The sequence below is a fragment of the Candoia aspera genome, chromosome 8 (assembly GCF_035149785.1).
Source record: "Candoia aspera isolate rCanAsp1 chromosome 8, rCanAsp1.hap2, whole genome shotgun sequence".
In the NCBI taxonomy this organism is placed as follows: Eukaryota; Metazoa; Chordata; class Lepidosauria; order Squamata; family Boidae; genus Candoia; species Candoia aspera.
In genome coordinates, this window is record NC_086160.1 from 15538029 (window position 1) to 15554549 (window position 16521).

General features: G+C 40.8%; 1 protein-coding gene across 1 annotated transcript in view; it reads left to right on the top strand.

The window, feature by feature from the left end:
* Positions 1-16521, top strand: part of ATP10D (ATPase phospholipid transporting 10D (putative)) — a 72768-nt gene that overhangs the window by 34865 nt on the left and 21382 nt on the right. Inside the window, exons 10-14 of the mRNA XM_063310476.1 lie at positions 1653-1855; positions 2757-2939; positions 5113-5689; positions 9093-9199; positions 12199-12325. Of these exons, the coding sequence (XP_063166546.1) occupies positions 1653-1855; positions 2757-2939; positions 5113-5689; positions 9093-9199; positions 12199-12325 (1197 nt within the window). The remainder of the gene's footprint in view (positions 1-1652; positions 1856-2756; positions 2940-5112; positions 5690-9092; positions 9200-12198; positions 12326-16521) is intronic.

Here is a 16521-nt window from a genome sequence, read left to right on the forward strand (position 1 = left end):
TTATTATCACAGTTAGCTTAATCACTAGCATTTGTTGTCATAATAAAAAGCATGTAAGCAGCATTCACCTTTCTGGGTCAAATGTGCAAATCTCTGATAGTTTTTCATGTTACCATGTTTTATGATCAAATATTGGCAGCAATTTATTTATTTATTTATTAAACATAATAGGGATTGGCTGCAATCCTGAAAGCTTATTAGAAATAAATGTAGTTGGTATCAGCAGATCTTATTCAAAGGCACAGGCCCATTGATATCACTTGACTTATTTTTGTGTGCATATTAGGACATCCATCCAGCCTCTACTACAGATTAATTCTGGCACAGAACACAATCTGAATGTAGCTTTTATAGTAGCCATGGTGAAGCTAAGCCAGTTTAGGTTTACTTGGGATACCTATGCATGCTGTCTTCTGTATTGTAGAAGAAAGATGAGATATATAAAACCTTCCTGTACTCAGAATTGGTTTTAAATGTTGCATATCATAGATAAAGGGAGCAGATGTGCATCATGGTTTAACATATTTCTAGATGAGAAGTGTCTGAAGTTATGATGATCCTGAGTCTCTTGACCCATTTTGGTCTTCACACAGCAAAGTCACCTTTATGGAAAGCCTGCAGGGAAGGTGTATAGCCCTGTTAGCTCTCCTGGACTGAATGAGTGGTGTGGACCAATCACGTTTGGTTGGAAGTCAGAGTTAGAGTGGTGTGGTGGTTCTGGAAAGACCAGTTTCTGAAGAAAGTGCAACCGGACTATTGGTCAGCCCCTTAGTACTTTTGCTATACGGTCCTATAGGGTTTTATCTTGTTCCACATGCTTTTCCACTGTCCCATGAAATTACTGTGAGAGGTCATTTAGTGATACATGAGTTGCCACTGACAACCAGCAACACTTCTTCAGTGGATTCAGACAAGACAGCAGAAGTATTGAGGAACAGGAAGTTTAGCCCTAACAAGATGGTGGTTCTGTGGATCATCTCTTCAAAAAATTAGTATTCAGTCTATTTACAGTAGGCTTGCACTAATCCTAAAGGACCAGGTTCACAGGCTGAGACAATTTCTGGATCCAGCTTGGTTCTTGTTGTGATTATACCTCACCTTTCTCCTTATATAAGCACTTAAGGCAGCTTACAATAAAATAAGACAAAGTATAAAATATAACAAAATCAGAATTAAACTCAATCAGTACAAATCAAGACAAGATCAATTAACAGTTAAAGTCTTGGCTAAATGGATATGCTTGTGCTATTTTCATAATACAGGATAATGGGCTCCAAACATACCTTCCTGGGAGAAGGTTCTGTCCCACGTACAGACAAGCTTCTGGCAGTGAGGAAATCTTCAGAAGAGCTTCTCCTGCTGGCAGGTCCGCAATTAGGGTCTGTGCCACCCAGGGCAAACATGGATTTTCCCAAGCATTTGCTGTTTGAGGACTTTTGTATTCCATCTACAGATTGTGACTTTGTGCTGTGACTGCTGTACTGTCCTTTGTGAAAGGTTTTATACTGTTTTACATCTTTTGCTTTTTGTATGTTTCAACTGATTGTCCTTCACTCAGAGAAATTCCATAAATTGGTGTTATAAAAACAGAATATTAATCATGGGCAAGTAATGCAACTATTTTTCTTTGGGTGTGTTCCCTCCACCTCTAGCAAAGAGGTTAGAAACATATCAAGATTATGAAATGGATGATGATGAGGCAGGCTTCCTTTCCTCCCATTGTTCACTGAAGCGTCCATCCAGAGCAAAGTTCTTCCAACGCAAATCAAGTGGATTTCTGAATTCCCGGATTTTTCACAGTACCAGCACCATGGGATTTGGTGGTTGGAGATACCTAGCTTTCAGTAGCCCTCTTGTAAGTGTTCCTATATCAACCGGTCTTGCTCAAGAATCTAGCAGAGTTACCAATATATTTGCCCATACAGATCCTTGTTATTTACACCCTAAAAAAGAGGAAAAAGCATCTGACTTGGTAACAATTGTGGCACTTATTTGCCTAATCTTCCAAAGCAGTTGTGACCTTCTGCTGGTGACCACCAGAGGGACCATTTAGAAATCTGTCCTAATTAATCCATCTGCCCTGCTACAACAATGGGATCTGAAAGCCGAGCTTCAGCTTTCATCTGTTGTCTTACAGAAATGACCATTTATCAAAGTAAGCCCAAACAGCCAAGAATTCTGTCTGTCTGAGAACAAGCAAGGCTCTAGGACAGTGTTCTTCAACAAACTTGGCGACTTTAAGATGTGTGGACTTCAGTTCCCAGAATTCCCCTGCCAACATGCTGAAGTCCACACATCTTAAAGTTGCCAAGTTTGAAAAACACTGATCTAGGATATGCTCCTTCCTCACAGACTCCACAATTTGTTTAGCATCGTGTACACACTAGGAATTCTTTTTAGAAGGACAAAGTCATCGGCCAAGGACAATCCTGATTTATTTCTTATCGGAAAAAGTGTGAGCTAGAGCACTGAGCCTGTTTGTTTAGCACTGGTTCCGCTGAGAGAAGGAACCAGATAGGAGTGATCAGGCAGTGAATATCAGCTTCCTTGTTTATTCACCGTAGACCACTATTCTTGGCAATTCTAACTGAAGATGATAGAAAATGCAGTTTTCCATACTTTGGAAATATAGGCTTCCAGAGATTCAGCTGCATCCCCGCTACCTTTAGAAAACACTTAAAAAATAATAAATCAGGACACCACTGAAGTGGAAAAACCTTATCTTCTCTCTCTTTTTTTTTCAATCTTGCCAACAGGAGACTGATGTTGTGCCAGACATGCGACTTGTAAAGAAAGTTCATCAGATCTCATTCAAAGCGTATTCGTACAAAGAAAATCACAAACCAATCCCAGAAACAGTGTACATCACTGAATTCTTCATTGCTCTGGCCATTTGCAACACTGTTGTCGTTTCAGTACCTGACCAACCACGACTTAAGGTGAGTATGGAGAACAGAGAATCCAAGATGTTCCGTATCATTGATCAACCTCCCTTCAGATTATGAATACCTCTTGGAAGTCCCCTATAGTGCTTTTTGCAGTGAGAGAATTCAAGCAATTGTTTATAACCTTCAGTAGTTTATTGTATTTGCCTGGTGGAAGAGATTGCTGGACGAAATCACTGCTTTGATGGAACTGTGTGGTCCAAGAAGTCTATACATAACCAATTAGACAGGGAGTAAAAATTGACAAAGCTATTTTCCATTTTCTCGCTGCCTTTTTACATAGATCAGATTAGAATGATAAGAGGGTTTTTTTATAAAACAAACTGATTTTTCAGGTTTGAAGGACTCTCTAGCACTGTGAAACCTACTCTGATGCTGATTTATGAAAGAGGAATGTAGAATATTGTTTTTCAAACTTGGCAGCATTAAGATGTGTGGACCTCAGCTCCCAGAATTCCCCAGCCAGCATGCTGGGGGAGTTGAAGTCCACACATCTTAAAGTTACCAAGTTTGAAAAACACTGATGGAAATGGTACAAATCACACTGTGATTATAAGAGTACAAATCTGGGCATTTTTTGTGCCCTGGTGACATAAAATAAACTTACTTCTCTACCACCATTACATTTTTTTAAGTAAGCTATGATAGAGTATGGCAGAATCTTCAAAGACCTGTTCCCATTGAAAAATAAAACTGCTGTATAAAGACTTTGGGTGAGCTCCTGAGATAATGTGGTGTGAAATATCACCAGTATATGGTACCAACAGGACCCAGTTTTATTTCTCTGTTATCTGAGTCAGATGACATTGTCCTGAATTTTTAAGTAACTATAGTAATGGACTAGATAAAAACAAATAAACTGAAGCTGAATTTGGACAAGACGTTACATATGGATATATCTTGGATGTGGACTGCAGAAGTGTAACCTGTTTTGCTTGGACTGGACTGCTTCAGAAAGAGCAAAGATGTTGATGGGGGCTATAGTTTGACTAAGCATGCCACCAGGCCTGTGGTAGCACCAACACTCTTTTGCCAGCTTCAGCTGGTGCATTGTGATGGTTGGTTTCCAATTGCTGTACTGCACCTTTTATGGCCAAATAACAGCCAGAAGCATCAGTTAATGTAGAATCTTCTGCTACAGCTCTACGTTATGATGTGGTATCATATTGCAGCGATTCTGAAACAGTTACCAAAGATAATTATATATTCAAAGCTCAGTCCAAGAAGCTAGTATTTACTTTAAACCCATTGTTTCCCAACCTTGGGACTTCTAGCTACATGGACTTCAAATCTTGCAATTCACATCTAGACATTCAGGATACATCATGTTTATTAACTTTGGTTCTTTGTTTTAGTTTCCAGCTAAAAATTATTTATGTCTATTGTTTTCTATTACTGTATTTTTTATTCATTTCAGTCATATCTTTTACATACCACTAATACCAAAAGGATCAAATAAAGTTTAGAAACATTTCTAATGAATGAATGAATGAATGAATGAATGAATGAATGAATGAATGAATGAATAAATAAATAAATAAATAAATAAGAAAACCCTGCGTTATTACCACAGAATAGCTACACTGGGGTTTTGCTCTAACCAAATTACTGGACAGGGAATCCCTTTCAGGCTGTTTTAAGAGTATAGGATTATTTTAGAAAAAGAGAAATGTTGGAAATTGTTCACAAAGAAGGTCATTCTACTGAGTAAACCTTACTTTGTTGAAATCTTACTTAAAGCTCTGTCTCCTTATTGCAATGAAGTATGTACATTTGCCTCTTACTTTTCCTGTTACTTTTCTTCCTTTACTGTCAGACTGTAGGCTGTAGGCACCCAAAGGTTGTGACTTGTGCCTGTTATCCTTCACTAACACCTTGGCAACTTTAAGATTTCACTTCTAAGAAGATCTTCAAACTTTATTTCTCTCAATACCAGAGAGCAGGCTGCATCGTTCAGCCCAGTGCCTTTCAATTACAATCTTCAGCCAGCAGTGGCCACGCAGGAGAAGACTAGCCAAGGCTAAATAGAATACCTTTGAGTTTTTGATTATGGAGCGTGCTGAACCACATTGACTGTGGCACAGGCTCATGCCAGTCTTTTCTGTTACTTAAGACTGTAACCTTTCTGAATGTTTATTGTTTCTTGAAAACATTCCTTGTTTTACAGAGAAGGTGGTCTTCCATGGTCAGAATGCCTGCTTTAAACCTGGGCGAATTTAAAAATATATTCCAAAGGCTGTCGATCCGCAAAGTGAGCCCACAAAGCTCAGGTTCATCCGGAGGACATTCCATGAGCCCCAAGAGAGCTGGAAAGTTGTCTGTTCATGTGAAGTTTCCATCCTCTTTACCAGTACAGTTATCCGACTCTCTGGAAATTCCAGGCTTGTTCCCTGCCCAAAAAGAACCAGATACTTTAAATGCGCCTGATGATCAAAGAGATGAATTGTGTGAATTATTAAACACCCCTGAGATATGCTATGAGGCAGAAAGTCCTGACGAAGCAGCCTTGGTTCACGCTGCCAGGGCTTACCAATGCACCTTGAAGACTCGAAGTCCTGAGCAGGTACAGATTGACTTTGCTCCTTTGGGCGTGTTAACCTTTCAGCTGCTACACATCTTGCCTTTTGACTCCATCCGGAAACGAATGTCGGTGGTGGTGAAGCATCCCATTTTAAACAAAGTTGTAGTGTACACAAAAGGGGCCGATGCTACCATAATGAATTTGCTGGACGTGGAATTCTCAGGTAGGGGTAACGCTGCCAAAGCTTTTTGTTCTCAGACTATTTTTTAAATTATTCCTATCCAATGAATGTTGTGTAGCATGTGAGAACTAGTGATTTGTGTAATCGATTACAGTAATTATCCATTTAAACCCAGTTGTTAACATTTACCTAACAACAAAAGAGCAGACCAGTTTTCCCAATGGTGGAGGGGATGGGAACCTTCTGATTCTGTTAGATCTCTCCGATGCCTTTGATACCATCAGTCTTTACGACCTTCTGGATAGTCTTCCAGAGTTGAGAATGGGAGTCACTGTTTGCAGTATTTCATTTTCTTCCTTTGCTGGTAGCTCCAAGGAGTCTGGAGGGAAAGGGTGAACCTTAGGGCTCTCTGTGGGGTACCAGAGGATTCAACACTGTCTCCCCTCCTATTTAACATCGACATGAAGCCTCTGGAAGAGGTCATTCATTGGCACAGGGTCAGGTATCCTCATTATGCTGACGGTACCCAGCAATATATCTCAACCTTCAGCCAAAGAGAAAGTAAGGTTTATTTATTCATTTATTTATTAATCCGATTTATGTGGCCATCCACCTGTCCAAGAAACTCGGGAGGGCAAGCAAACAAAAACAAAGAATTACATTAAAACAAAAACAAACTAAAGCCTCATCACATCTCAGGAAAAACACAAATTTTTAGACACATGCACCTATTCTGGAGCTCCCAAGTTAAAGTCTCACCCCCAATGCCTGTGGAAGAATCCAGGTCTTCGCAACCTTGCAAAAAGCCAATAGAATTGGGGCAGTCCATATTTCGGGGGGAGGCTGCTCCACAGGGAAGGCACCATATCAGAGAAGCACACTTTCAGGGACCTGCTAGATGACATTGTTTTAGTGAGGTACCCAGAGCATGCCCATTCTGCCAGATCTGGTGGGGTGAGCAGAAACCACTGGGGAGAGGCAGTCCTGCAAGTAACCTGGCCACACACTATTTGGGACTTTAAAGGTGACAGCCAGCATCTTTAATTGCACCCAAAAGCCTACTGGGAGCCAGTGCAGCTCATGTAGCAGTGGTGTCATGTGGGTGTACCACTGCATGTGCCACTGCATTCTGGACCAGCTGAAGCTTCTGAATGTTCTTCAACAACATCTCCATATAGAGCATGTTGCAGTAGTCTGATCAGAAGATACTAAGGTGTGAAAAACTATGAGCAGTGCCTTCCAACCCAGGAATGTGTGCAATTGGCATATAAGATGTATTTGTGCAAAAACTCTCCTGGCCACAGCTGCCACCTGCTCCTCAAACAAGGAACCATGAGTCCAAGAAAACCCCCAGATTGCACACTGACTCTGGGGGAGCCATTTAGTGGCCTGCTAGAACCACATAATGGATGAGAGCTTAACACAGCTGAGAAGCTGCACACAGAAAATGAATATTATCTTAGATAGCTTTAATGAGCACATCAGAGAAACACAGGTTATTGCTCTTACACACTTAGCCCTCCCAAGCATAAAGAATCACATGTTTAGACAGAGTAGGTTCAAAGTAAAGTAAAAAAGAGTTTTGCTGACTTTATTCTTTGGTCCAGTTACATTCATCTTTGGTGGAAAGTGAAGTTCCTTGTTTCTTCTGTTCTTTACCTATACTTGGTGATCTCTCAGCCCTACAGCTACTAAGAGCTGTGTGTAGAATAGGGGCAGAAGTTTCTTTTCTTAGGCTGACCGCATGGCCCAAGATGGAGTGGGAGGCAAAGCATGCTGCATGCTTTGCTTCCGGTGGAAGGAGGAGGAAGGAAAGAGAGAGAGGAAGTGGGAGTGGCAACAAACAGCTTCCTCAGAAGCACAAAGAGTTGCATCGTGGGACAAACTCATTTCACATGCTAATGCACATGCTAATGAGGCATGCTGGATTTGTCAGGACCTCCAACAAATGGAAAGTCACTGGACCCAGGGGGCCCTAAAACTCACAGCCACCCTATTTTGTCAGGGTTGAGCTGAAGCCAATTCTTCCTCATCCTGCACAGCCTCCAGGCACTGGGAAAGCACTCAGCAGCAGCATTTGGCTGACCCACTCAAACTCCAGCCTGTTAAGATCTAGAAGAGAAAGCCACCTCCAGATCCTACTCAAGGAACCATTATCATCAAAAACTACAAGGATCAGCCTTGTCTGTTGCAGGCCCCCTCCTTTGATTGCGCAGTCCCAGATATCAGAGTGGCCCAACCCTGCTAGGATTCCACAAGGCTATTAAGAACTGGATCTTGTGGAGGGTTGGGGGCGAATAAGGTGATTTTTAGTTACTTTGGAGATATAGTGCTGTGGAATACTCTATTCATGGCACTTTTGCATTTATATTAAGTTTTCATCCAGTTACTATATATCTGGTTAATTACTCCTGATTGGACTGATATACACTGTAAGCCTCAGTAAATAAACATAATTAATTAACCATTTTCTAAATCCTAGTGTTAAGTTAAAGCATTTTAAATATTTTAATGATTTTCCATAACTACTAAAAACAAATATATAGACAGGGAGAGCTTTCTCTCTTAGGGCTGTCATCTTCCCACATTATATCTCTATTGACACTTGTAGAGTTTGGGGGAGAGTCGTAGTGTGCGTTGCCCAATGGTTGCAAAGACCTTGATGCCCTGCTAAATTAATACTCCTTAATTAGGGAACATTACAAGTGGCATTATTATACAGAGTGATGCATGTATTTACATCCTGCTAATAACTATAAAGATTTGAAATATTTATTTAGTTGACTCTGAAGGACTGTCTCTGGGCTGAAATAGAGTCTTTATTAAAGTTGAATGCCATTTTTAATTCTTTCCTACGCAGCTGTCTCAACAGCTTTTCTACATACTGGATTTTTTTCCTTAGGTCATAGTGTGCAGTATAAATGCTTTCAAGAAAACTCTCTTTTCTTTGAAGTTGAAAATGTCATTTTTCTCTTCAGATTGAATCCAGAGATTCATGAATGGAAAAGTTATATGAAGGTCGCATTCACACACACACACACACACTTCAACTAACTTAATTTGATAAAAGAGAACTGACATTTGATGTCTTTCTTGTGTTAACAAAGGTGTTCCTGGATTTCTTGTACAAGGTTCTGAGATACTTAGCAAAATTCATTATGCAGTCTTTTGTGCATTAGAAGATTTGCTAGTTTTAGGGGTTGCAAAATCTGAGACACAAGGGCCTGCAAAGTATCTCCAAGATGCATATTTGAGCCAAGGCAGCATTCTATTCACTCATGTCCAACAATTTATAAAACAGCCACACTGCTGTTTGTGCTAGTTTATCCATCCCATCTGTTACAAAGATGGGTTGGATCTTTTTAAAGAAAGTCATCTTGACTTATAAAGTTGACCTATTTATTTATTATTATCTGTACCTATCTTGTTATTTCTTTAAATTCAGGGGATAATAAAACAGAAGCACAACAGAAGACAGTAAAGAAAAGAACTCAGAAGCATTTAAATGAGTATGCTACAAAGGGACTGCGCACTCTTTGTGTATCTATGAAGGTAATATTGTAAAAAGATTAAGCCTAGAGAATTGATAGAACTTTTTTTAAATTTCTGATATGAAAAGTTGACTTTATATTTTTCATCATTTAGGAAACAGCTGCCAGGGAATAATCAGACATCCAAGGTTACGAGCATTGTTCAGACCACAACTGAAAATAATGCAGATAGTATAGGTTTTTCCTATGCAAAGAAGAATCAAGCAGAGCTGCCAAGCTGCTGTCTTTCACAGTGAATATACTGTATATTCAAGCACATAAGGACTACCACTTGAAAGTGGAGCTCTTAGGAAGTATCATTTTATCGTATCAGAAAAATAGGCAATCTTTGGAAGAGATTATTGATATTTTAGTCAAGAAAAACAAGCTACATTAGTCTACCTTTAGGATTTTTACTTTTAGGCTTTCAGTAGATGGCAATGGAGGATAACCAATTACTACCTGATTTTGTTTTTGATTGCCCTGATTGTTATGTATCATATAGAAAGTGCTCAATATATATAAATATATATATATATTTATCAAAATATCTGTAAAATGCTCAATGCTAAGAACCAAAAATAAGAATTTGTTCTATTTAGAAATTTGGTGTAATATTTGAAGCATCCTGTCTCAGTTGGAACCTCAGTTAGTACCTCCTTTGTAACACACAGGGATGCTGCTTATACAAAGTATGAATCTCAATTACTATCTTCATTTCTCTCCTGAAGGTGGGGGGGAGAAAGCAGGGGAGTGTCATCCCAAATTTGAGTCTATGTGCTGCTGAAGCAAAGGGAGTGAAATAGAGGTTTCATAGTTATCTGTTTGCAAAGGAAACGGGATCACTCAAAGACAGAGTTTGTTGGTAGGATCAAAAGACTCTACAAAATGCAGTATTTTATCAGTTTTGCCAGTGAGACTTTCTGTCACCTTTGGGAGGTTGGAGATAATTAAGCTGGGGAATATGATGACTGATAGCTGACAGGGAGAGAAAGGATGATCAAAGGTGGAGAGAATTTGCTTACAGTGTCCCAGATATGTTTAATAGAGCTGGGTGAATGTACACTATGAATTCAAGACATCTCCTCCCCACACTGTGCAGTGATGTTTCAGGATGGAGGAAAAGTTGAAGTTGTGTTTTCTCTTTCCCATTCCCAAGAACATCCCTTTTGTCCCTCAGAAACACACCCAGGAGACCATGGTAGTTCAAGCCTTATGGCAGGTTGTGGCTTTGGGACAGTATGCAAGCTTGGCCCAATTTCAGGTCTAGTACTGGCAGAAAGTAAGAGAGGAAGAGCAAAGAGCAAAGAGCATTATTCCAGTCACTCTTGGCTCTACCCTGGTCCAGAACTTCCTCCACCTAATTCCTCCCAAGAGACATTAAAATTGGAATTTAGTTATGGCTGCTTATGGCTCCTTATTTCTGGGGTAGAGGATCAGACAAATGCATGTTGTGAGGTGGCAACCGTATACAGGAATGGTTCAGGAAGGAGGAAAGAGAGAAAAAAAAATCTTTCTGACTATTTGATTGCTTAGTGAAGCAATCAGTGTAAAGCTGTCTGGGGAATTCTGGGAGATGAAATCCACACTTCTTAAAGTTGCCAAGTTTGAAAAAAAAAATGGTGTACAGGTAGTCCTTGAACCGCCACTTGTTCATCGACCATTCAAAGTTACAATGGTGCTGAACGAGGGGGGCTTACAACGGGTCCTCGTAGTTGTGGCCATTGCAGCATCCCTGCAATCACACAATTGCAATTCAGGCGCTTGGCAACTGGCTCAGAATTATGACGTTAGAGTGTCCTGTGGCATACTGGTATGTGGGAATGACCTTGGGATAGGTGGAGATGAGATGCTGCCTAGGGAACCATCTGAGAAGAGAGGGCAGAGCAGCTGCATAACAGGCAGAGAAAGAAACTCAGAAGGGAGCCTCCCTAATGTATCAGTCCATAAAAGAGACAGCGGGAGATTCGTACTTTCAGACTTGCAAGATTCTGTTAATGTAGCTTTACAGTAAAGTAGAATTAGCTCATCTCATCATGCTTCCTGTCTGGTCTACTTGGGAAGGCTGACACATGGTCATGTGGTTGCTGTTTGCGAGCTTCACTGCTGGCTTCTGACAAGCAAAGTCAACGGGGAAGCCGGCAGGAGGTAGGTCACAAATGGCGACCATGTGACATCCTTGTTTAACCACCCATGGTGATTTGCTTAACAATGGCAACCAGGAAGTGCCAAAACTGCCATTGCAAGTGACAGGGTTGCATGACATCGCGCTTTACAACCCCATTGCTTAGCGATGGAATTGCCGGTCCCGATTACCATTGTTAAACAACAACTATCCATGAAGTGTTTAATTTTGTGAAAGCAATCCTTGACTCCCATTGTTTAGCTCTGTGTAGGACTAAGAGAGGATGGGGGGGGGGGGAAAAGCAGGGGTGTCTGCAGGGAAGAGGCCAACAAAGTCAAGTTGATGACCACAACCATGTGGTTGAAGCCCCTCTCATGCATGTAAAAAAGGCATGGAGCTTCAATCATATGTTGCCACTTGATTTTTCTGAACCCCTGCAGATGCCCATGGGCAAAAGTATTCCTTTTCTTCTTTCTTTCTTGCAACTGTCTTCTCACCTCCCTGGAGACCTCTGGTCTCTTCTTGGCCTCCTAAGGCCTGAGCAGAAGCACTCCCTCTTATTATGGGCTTGCGATACATTGCAATTTTTTGCTATGATGATGCCCTTGATGATGCCCCTTTGGAGCCAGGGGACAGAAGATGACTTTTACCAATACTCAGATTTGGAAATGCCAAACACCATGAATTCCAACCCTATGCAAACAGCCAACACTTTAAAAAAGTTAGTGTAATTCAGTCTCGTGGGTTTATTTATTTAGCCTATTTCGATGTATATATTTACCATATATGTTCTCACAGCAAGGCCAGCTTTCCCATGAATAATAGGAGATCATTTGTGATTTTAAGTGTCTCTATTATATTATTTTGAGGGATGTGTGTTTTGGGGGACTGTTCAGGTGCTGAGCAATGAGGAATATGAAAAATGGCTGAAAGGACAATATGAAGCCGAAAGCAGCATCGAAGGCAGAGAACAGCTGCTTCTTGAGTCAGCCGAGAGGCTAGAGAACAAATTAACCCTTCTTGGTGAGTTGGAAAGAAAGCCATGATACTAAAGTCTTAAAAATGCAGAAGCAGTCCTAATCAGTATCTGTGTGCTAAATGTTTCCTTCTGAAGCATTTTGAGCTTCACGTTTCACGAAACCTTCCCTTTTGAATGCAAAACAGACCGTTTTGAGTATTTGTGAAGTGGTTTGAACCAGAAGCATCTCTTTTGAGCTAGAAAGGCAGAATGCGCAAACAGATCAAGCTTTGTCCTTCGTTGCAACGCTCCTCCAAAAAAAATTGGATGATATGATTTAATGGGGCTTATTCTATTATAGCAAGAGGGTTGTTTAAAAACAAAAGTCAACAGTAAGTTATTATCTAGCTCAAAAGAAGTAAGCAGGAGGGGATGACTTGTTTTAGTACTTGGGTGGGAAATAACAGGGCTGTAAGCTAGACTGAGAAGTTGAAAGAACATCCCTGAAGAGGATGGATGAAATAAATCCCGATTTCAATACTTTGGCCAAGAAAACTACACAGACCTGTTTACAAAATCACCAGGAATTGAGCTTAAGAGTCTTCATCTTTATTCTTTCACATAACTGTAACTTAATAGTGACCTGCATCTGTGAACTGTAGATGAAGATTTGACCACTGATGATATAGCATTGGTATGATTGCCCCACTTCAACACAGAGATTCATCAAATAGTCAGGACACAAGGTGTTTGTGCGTGAGGGAAGAGTTTAGTTCTTAATAGCAGATTTCATCTGACCTCATAAGAAAAGAGAGAAGCCAGACAGAAAAAACAATGTATATGAAAAACAAAATGTATTTCCTGCAGAAGGTGGGAAGGGTGGATTGGCCAAGCACTTCACTAACTGGTACACTGTGATCTCAGAGTCACTTCATTTTCTACTACATATAATCTGGGTGTGGTCTAAAACACAAAAGTGTTAGGAGTGACCAAAAAGACTGGAAAAGTTCTTCCCTCCGTGGTCCATCCCTTTGATTATACTCCATACTGGCTTTGGAAATGCAGGAATAAAACTAGCTGGTCCATTTGAGAAACTGGAGAAGCCTTCTGAACCATGATGCAGCCCAGTCTCTCCAGCTCGTCTTCTTCCATTTTAGATCATTATATCGAATTGAAGAAAGGAACCCAACTGCTGATGGATCATTTAGGTGACTGACCCTTCCAATGATGTGGTGATATTCCCTCCAATGCTTAGAAGTGAAAGAAAAGTGCACAAATTTGTGCATGTTTTTTATTTATGAATTTATTTGATTTGTATAGCCACCCATCTCACCTGTTTTTTTCAGCAGGCATCATAAGTAGGCTTCAAAGAAGCTTGCTTCTCCATTTTATCCCTCTCACCTGCCACCAGAAAGGACGTAACTCAAGTATAGATTTACAACTTAGACACCCTTAGTAGCCAGAGCTACAGCAACAGCTAATGTGAACTAAACCCCAATATTCTCCCTGCAGCGTGGCAATTATCCTGCAGTACAGACTTTCAGCTAACTTACATTATGGTCAGTTGCTGTCTCATTCCAGGCATTTTTGCAGCTAGCTGAGTAGAAAGCATTTGAATCATGAGCTTAGTCATTAATTCTTACATTTAATTAGGCAGTTTATGTATTGTCCAGCTGGCAAACGCCCTTGGTATGGTCTACAAGTGTAAAACACAAAAGGCAAAGCAATTATAGAAGTCTGTATAAATCTTTTAAAAAATAAATGCTAGATAACTGCCTGCTGGAAGGGAAGGTTTTAGTTTGGTGGGAGTCATAAGATCTGATGGATCTCTGTAAGGAAGGCATGTTATAGATCGAGGCCTATTATAGACAAGATTCTTCTTCCAAGAGCTAGGATAAGATTCTTTTCTAGAAGCACCACCTAGTTAAGACACGATCTTAACAATTGGCAGAAAGAGGTGGGAAATGGATTCCTTCCTGTTAAATAGTCAAAAGCCATTTAGACAATATTTGGACTTGAAAACTGATTAGCGACTAGTATAGTTGGCCTATCCCTGAAGTCATATGTTCAGAAAGGCCAGTTCTATTGAGCAGTGTTATCACTGGTCAACACTAACTGATGTTTGAGCATCGTCTTCAAAGATAGTTCCATGTGTACCACCTATGGCAATAATCCTATCCAGGCCATTTCTGCCCACATAGAATGGTAGCTAGTATATTAGTCAAAGCGGAAAAGGTACTCTGCATCACTGGTAGCACTTGAACTTCAAAGGGCAAGCTGGATCTTTCAGGACCTCCAAGTTATGCTACTACATTTTAGAGCAGGTAGATGAACCCACCTTTTTACAGAACTTTTATTTGTTCTGGGCTGATCCTCACTTTGTTGGTCTTTATCCAGCTTTTACCAAATTCAAGCATTACTGTGGAGTCCTTGGTGCTCTCTGAGCCTTGTTGTTTTCTTGCAGACATTTCATTGCCAGACTAGGCAACATCTTCAGTGCAAAGAGGGAGTGGGCCTTGCTCTCATTTTATATACTTGCCCTTCTTGTGTTGGTAGGGGTGTTGTTCTCTCCTTGGGAGTTGATTGGGCTGCTGTTTGCTGCTTGGTTGATTGCCTGAGTTAATAGTTCCTTGATTAGGGTGTATTGTGCTGTTTGATGGTTCATCTGGTGTTAATCCTAGTGTTCATTTTTGCATATTGCTGGCAAGGGAGTGTACTCGTCTTTTGGCTTTTCTATTGTCTCTTTTGAATGGTATGTAAATGTTGTTTACCTCTATGTGTCTGTTGATGGCTGCTTGGTCTGAGTGCCAGGCTTCCAGGAATTCTCTGGCTTTTTTGGATTTGGCTTGGTTTAGGATGTTCACCGTTTCCCAGTTGAAACTATGGTTGAGTCTGTCCATGTGTTGTGAGATTAAGCAGTTCTCATCGTGTCTTCTGACTGCCAGTTGGTGTTCGTGGATGCGCTCTGCTAGTCTTCTGCCTGTCTGTCCTACATAGTGGCTGTTACAGACTTTGCATTGTATGTTGTAAATAACTCCTGTTTTTTCTTCTTGAAGAACAAAGCAGCCATCAACAGACACATAGAGGTAAACAACATTTACATACCATTCTAGTCTGGCAATGAAACGTCTGCAAGAAAACAACAAGGCTCAGAGAGCACCAAGGACTCCACAGTTCAACCCTGAGCTACAAATATTTGCTTCGGTCAAGCAATACTGCAGGACATGCATCACCTTACCTGCATTTGATGAAATGAAGGGAGAGGGCTGGATTCAGACACATTTCACTTAAACCCCTACTACAAATAACCTCTCCCACTGTTTTTAGTGCTCAGGTCCTAGGAACAAAATGGAGCCTTAAGGATTTCACAGCATGGCTTCCCCATAGAGGAAGGAGGAGAGGTTCTGTAGCACTGACCTTTGGAACTGGTTGTCCAAATAGGAATAGAACCTGTGTAACCTAAAAGGGACGCTGCATTTGATGATTATGAGAACCACCAAAAGACCTAGGAAAACCAGTAAAGATTATTTCCCCTCCAACTTTCCTTCAGTAGAGGTCATCCTGCAGAACAGCAAAAACAGTCCATTCTCCAAAACAAGGACAAATTGAATGGACACATTGAACGTCCAGAAAAGCTGGGATTTGACAACCAACACCCACCCAGACATCTTACACTGGGCACTGGCTGCATCTCTTAAAGAAAGATGCATGGTTTACTTCTATCTATGCCTATACAGTCAAGATATGTTATCAGCCAGGAGGAGCAAGTGGCTGGACAGATAGGTCCAAACACTGCCCAGATGCTTTCGCTTCAACAAAGCTCACTCCATAAAACCAAACAGGAATGTACACTGGATGTCCAAGCAATGCTAACAACCCCCAGAGTAAACAAACAATTGAAGTTCTAGCAGGTCTTCCTCAAAGTGGGAACTCCATAGACCATCTGAAAAATCTCTGCAGGACAATATGGAGATGGAAGGGTGGTAGCAAAATATTTTTTTTCCTTTCCTACCTTCACTGCAGGGTAACTCAATAGTGAACTTGTGTCTGCTCAGTTTTAGCACAGCCTTTTTCCAACCCTCATATCCATGCTGATGCTATAAGAGAAGCCCACAGGGGCACAACTGAGAAGAGATAGCTGAACCCACCCAGTTCATGATAATGTATATTATGTCAACTTGCTCATCCACAGTCAGATCATGAACCATCAAGACCTTAATATGAACTGACCTGGCATTGATTAGGAACAGCAGCTCACCCC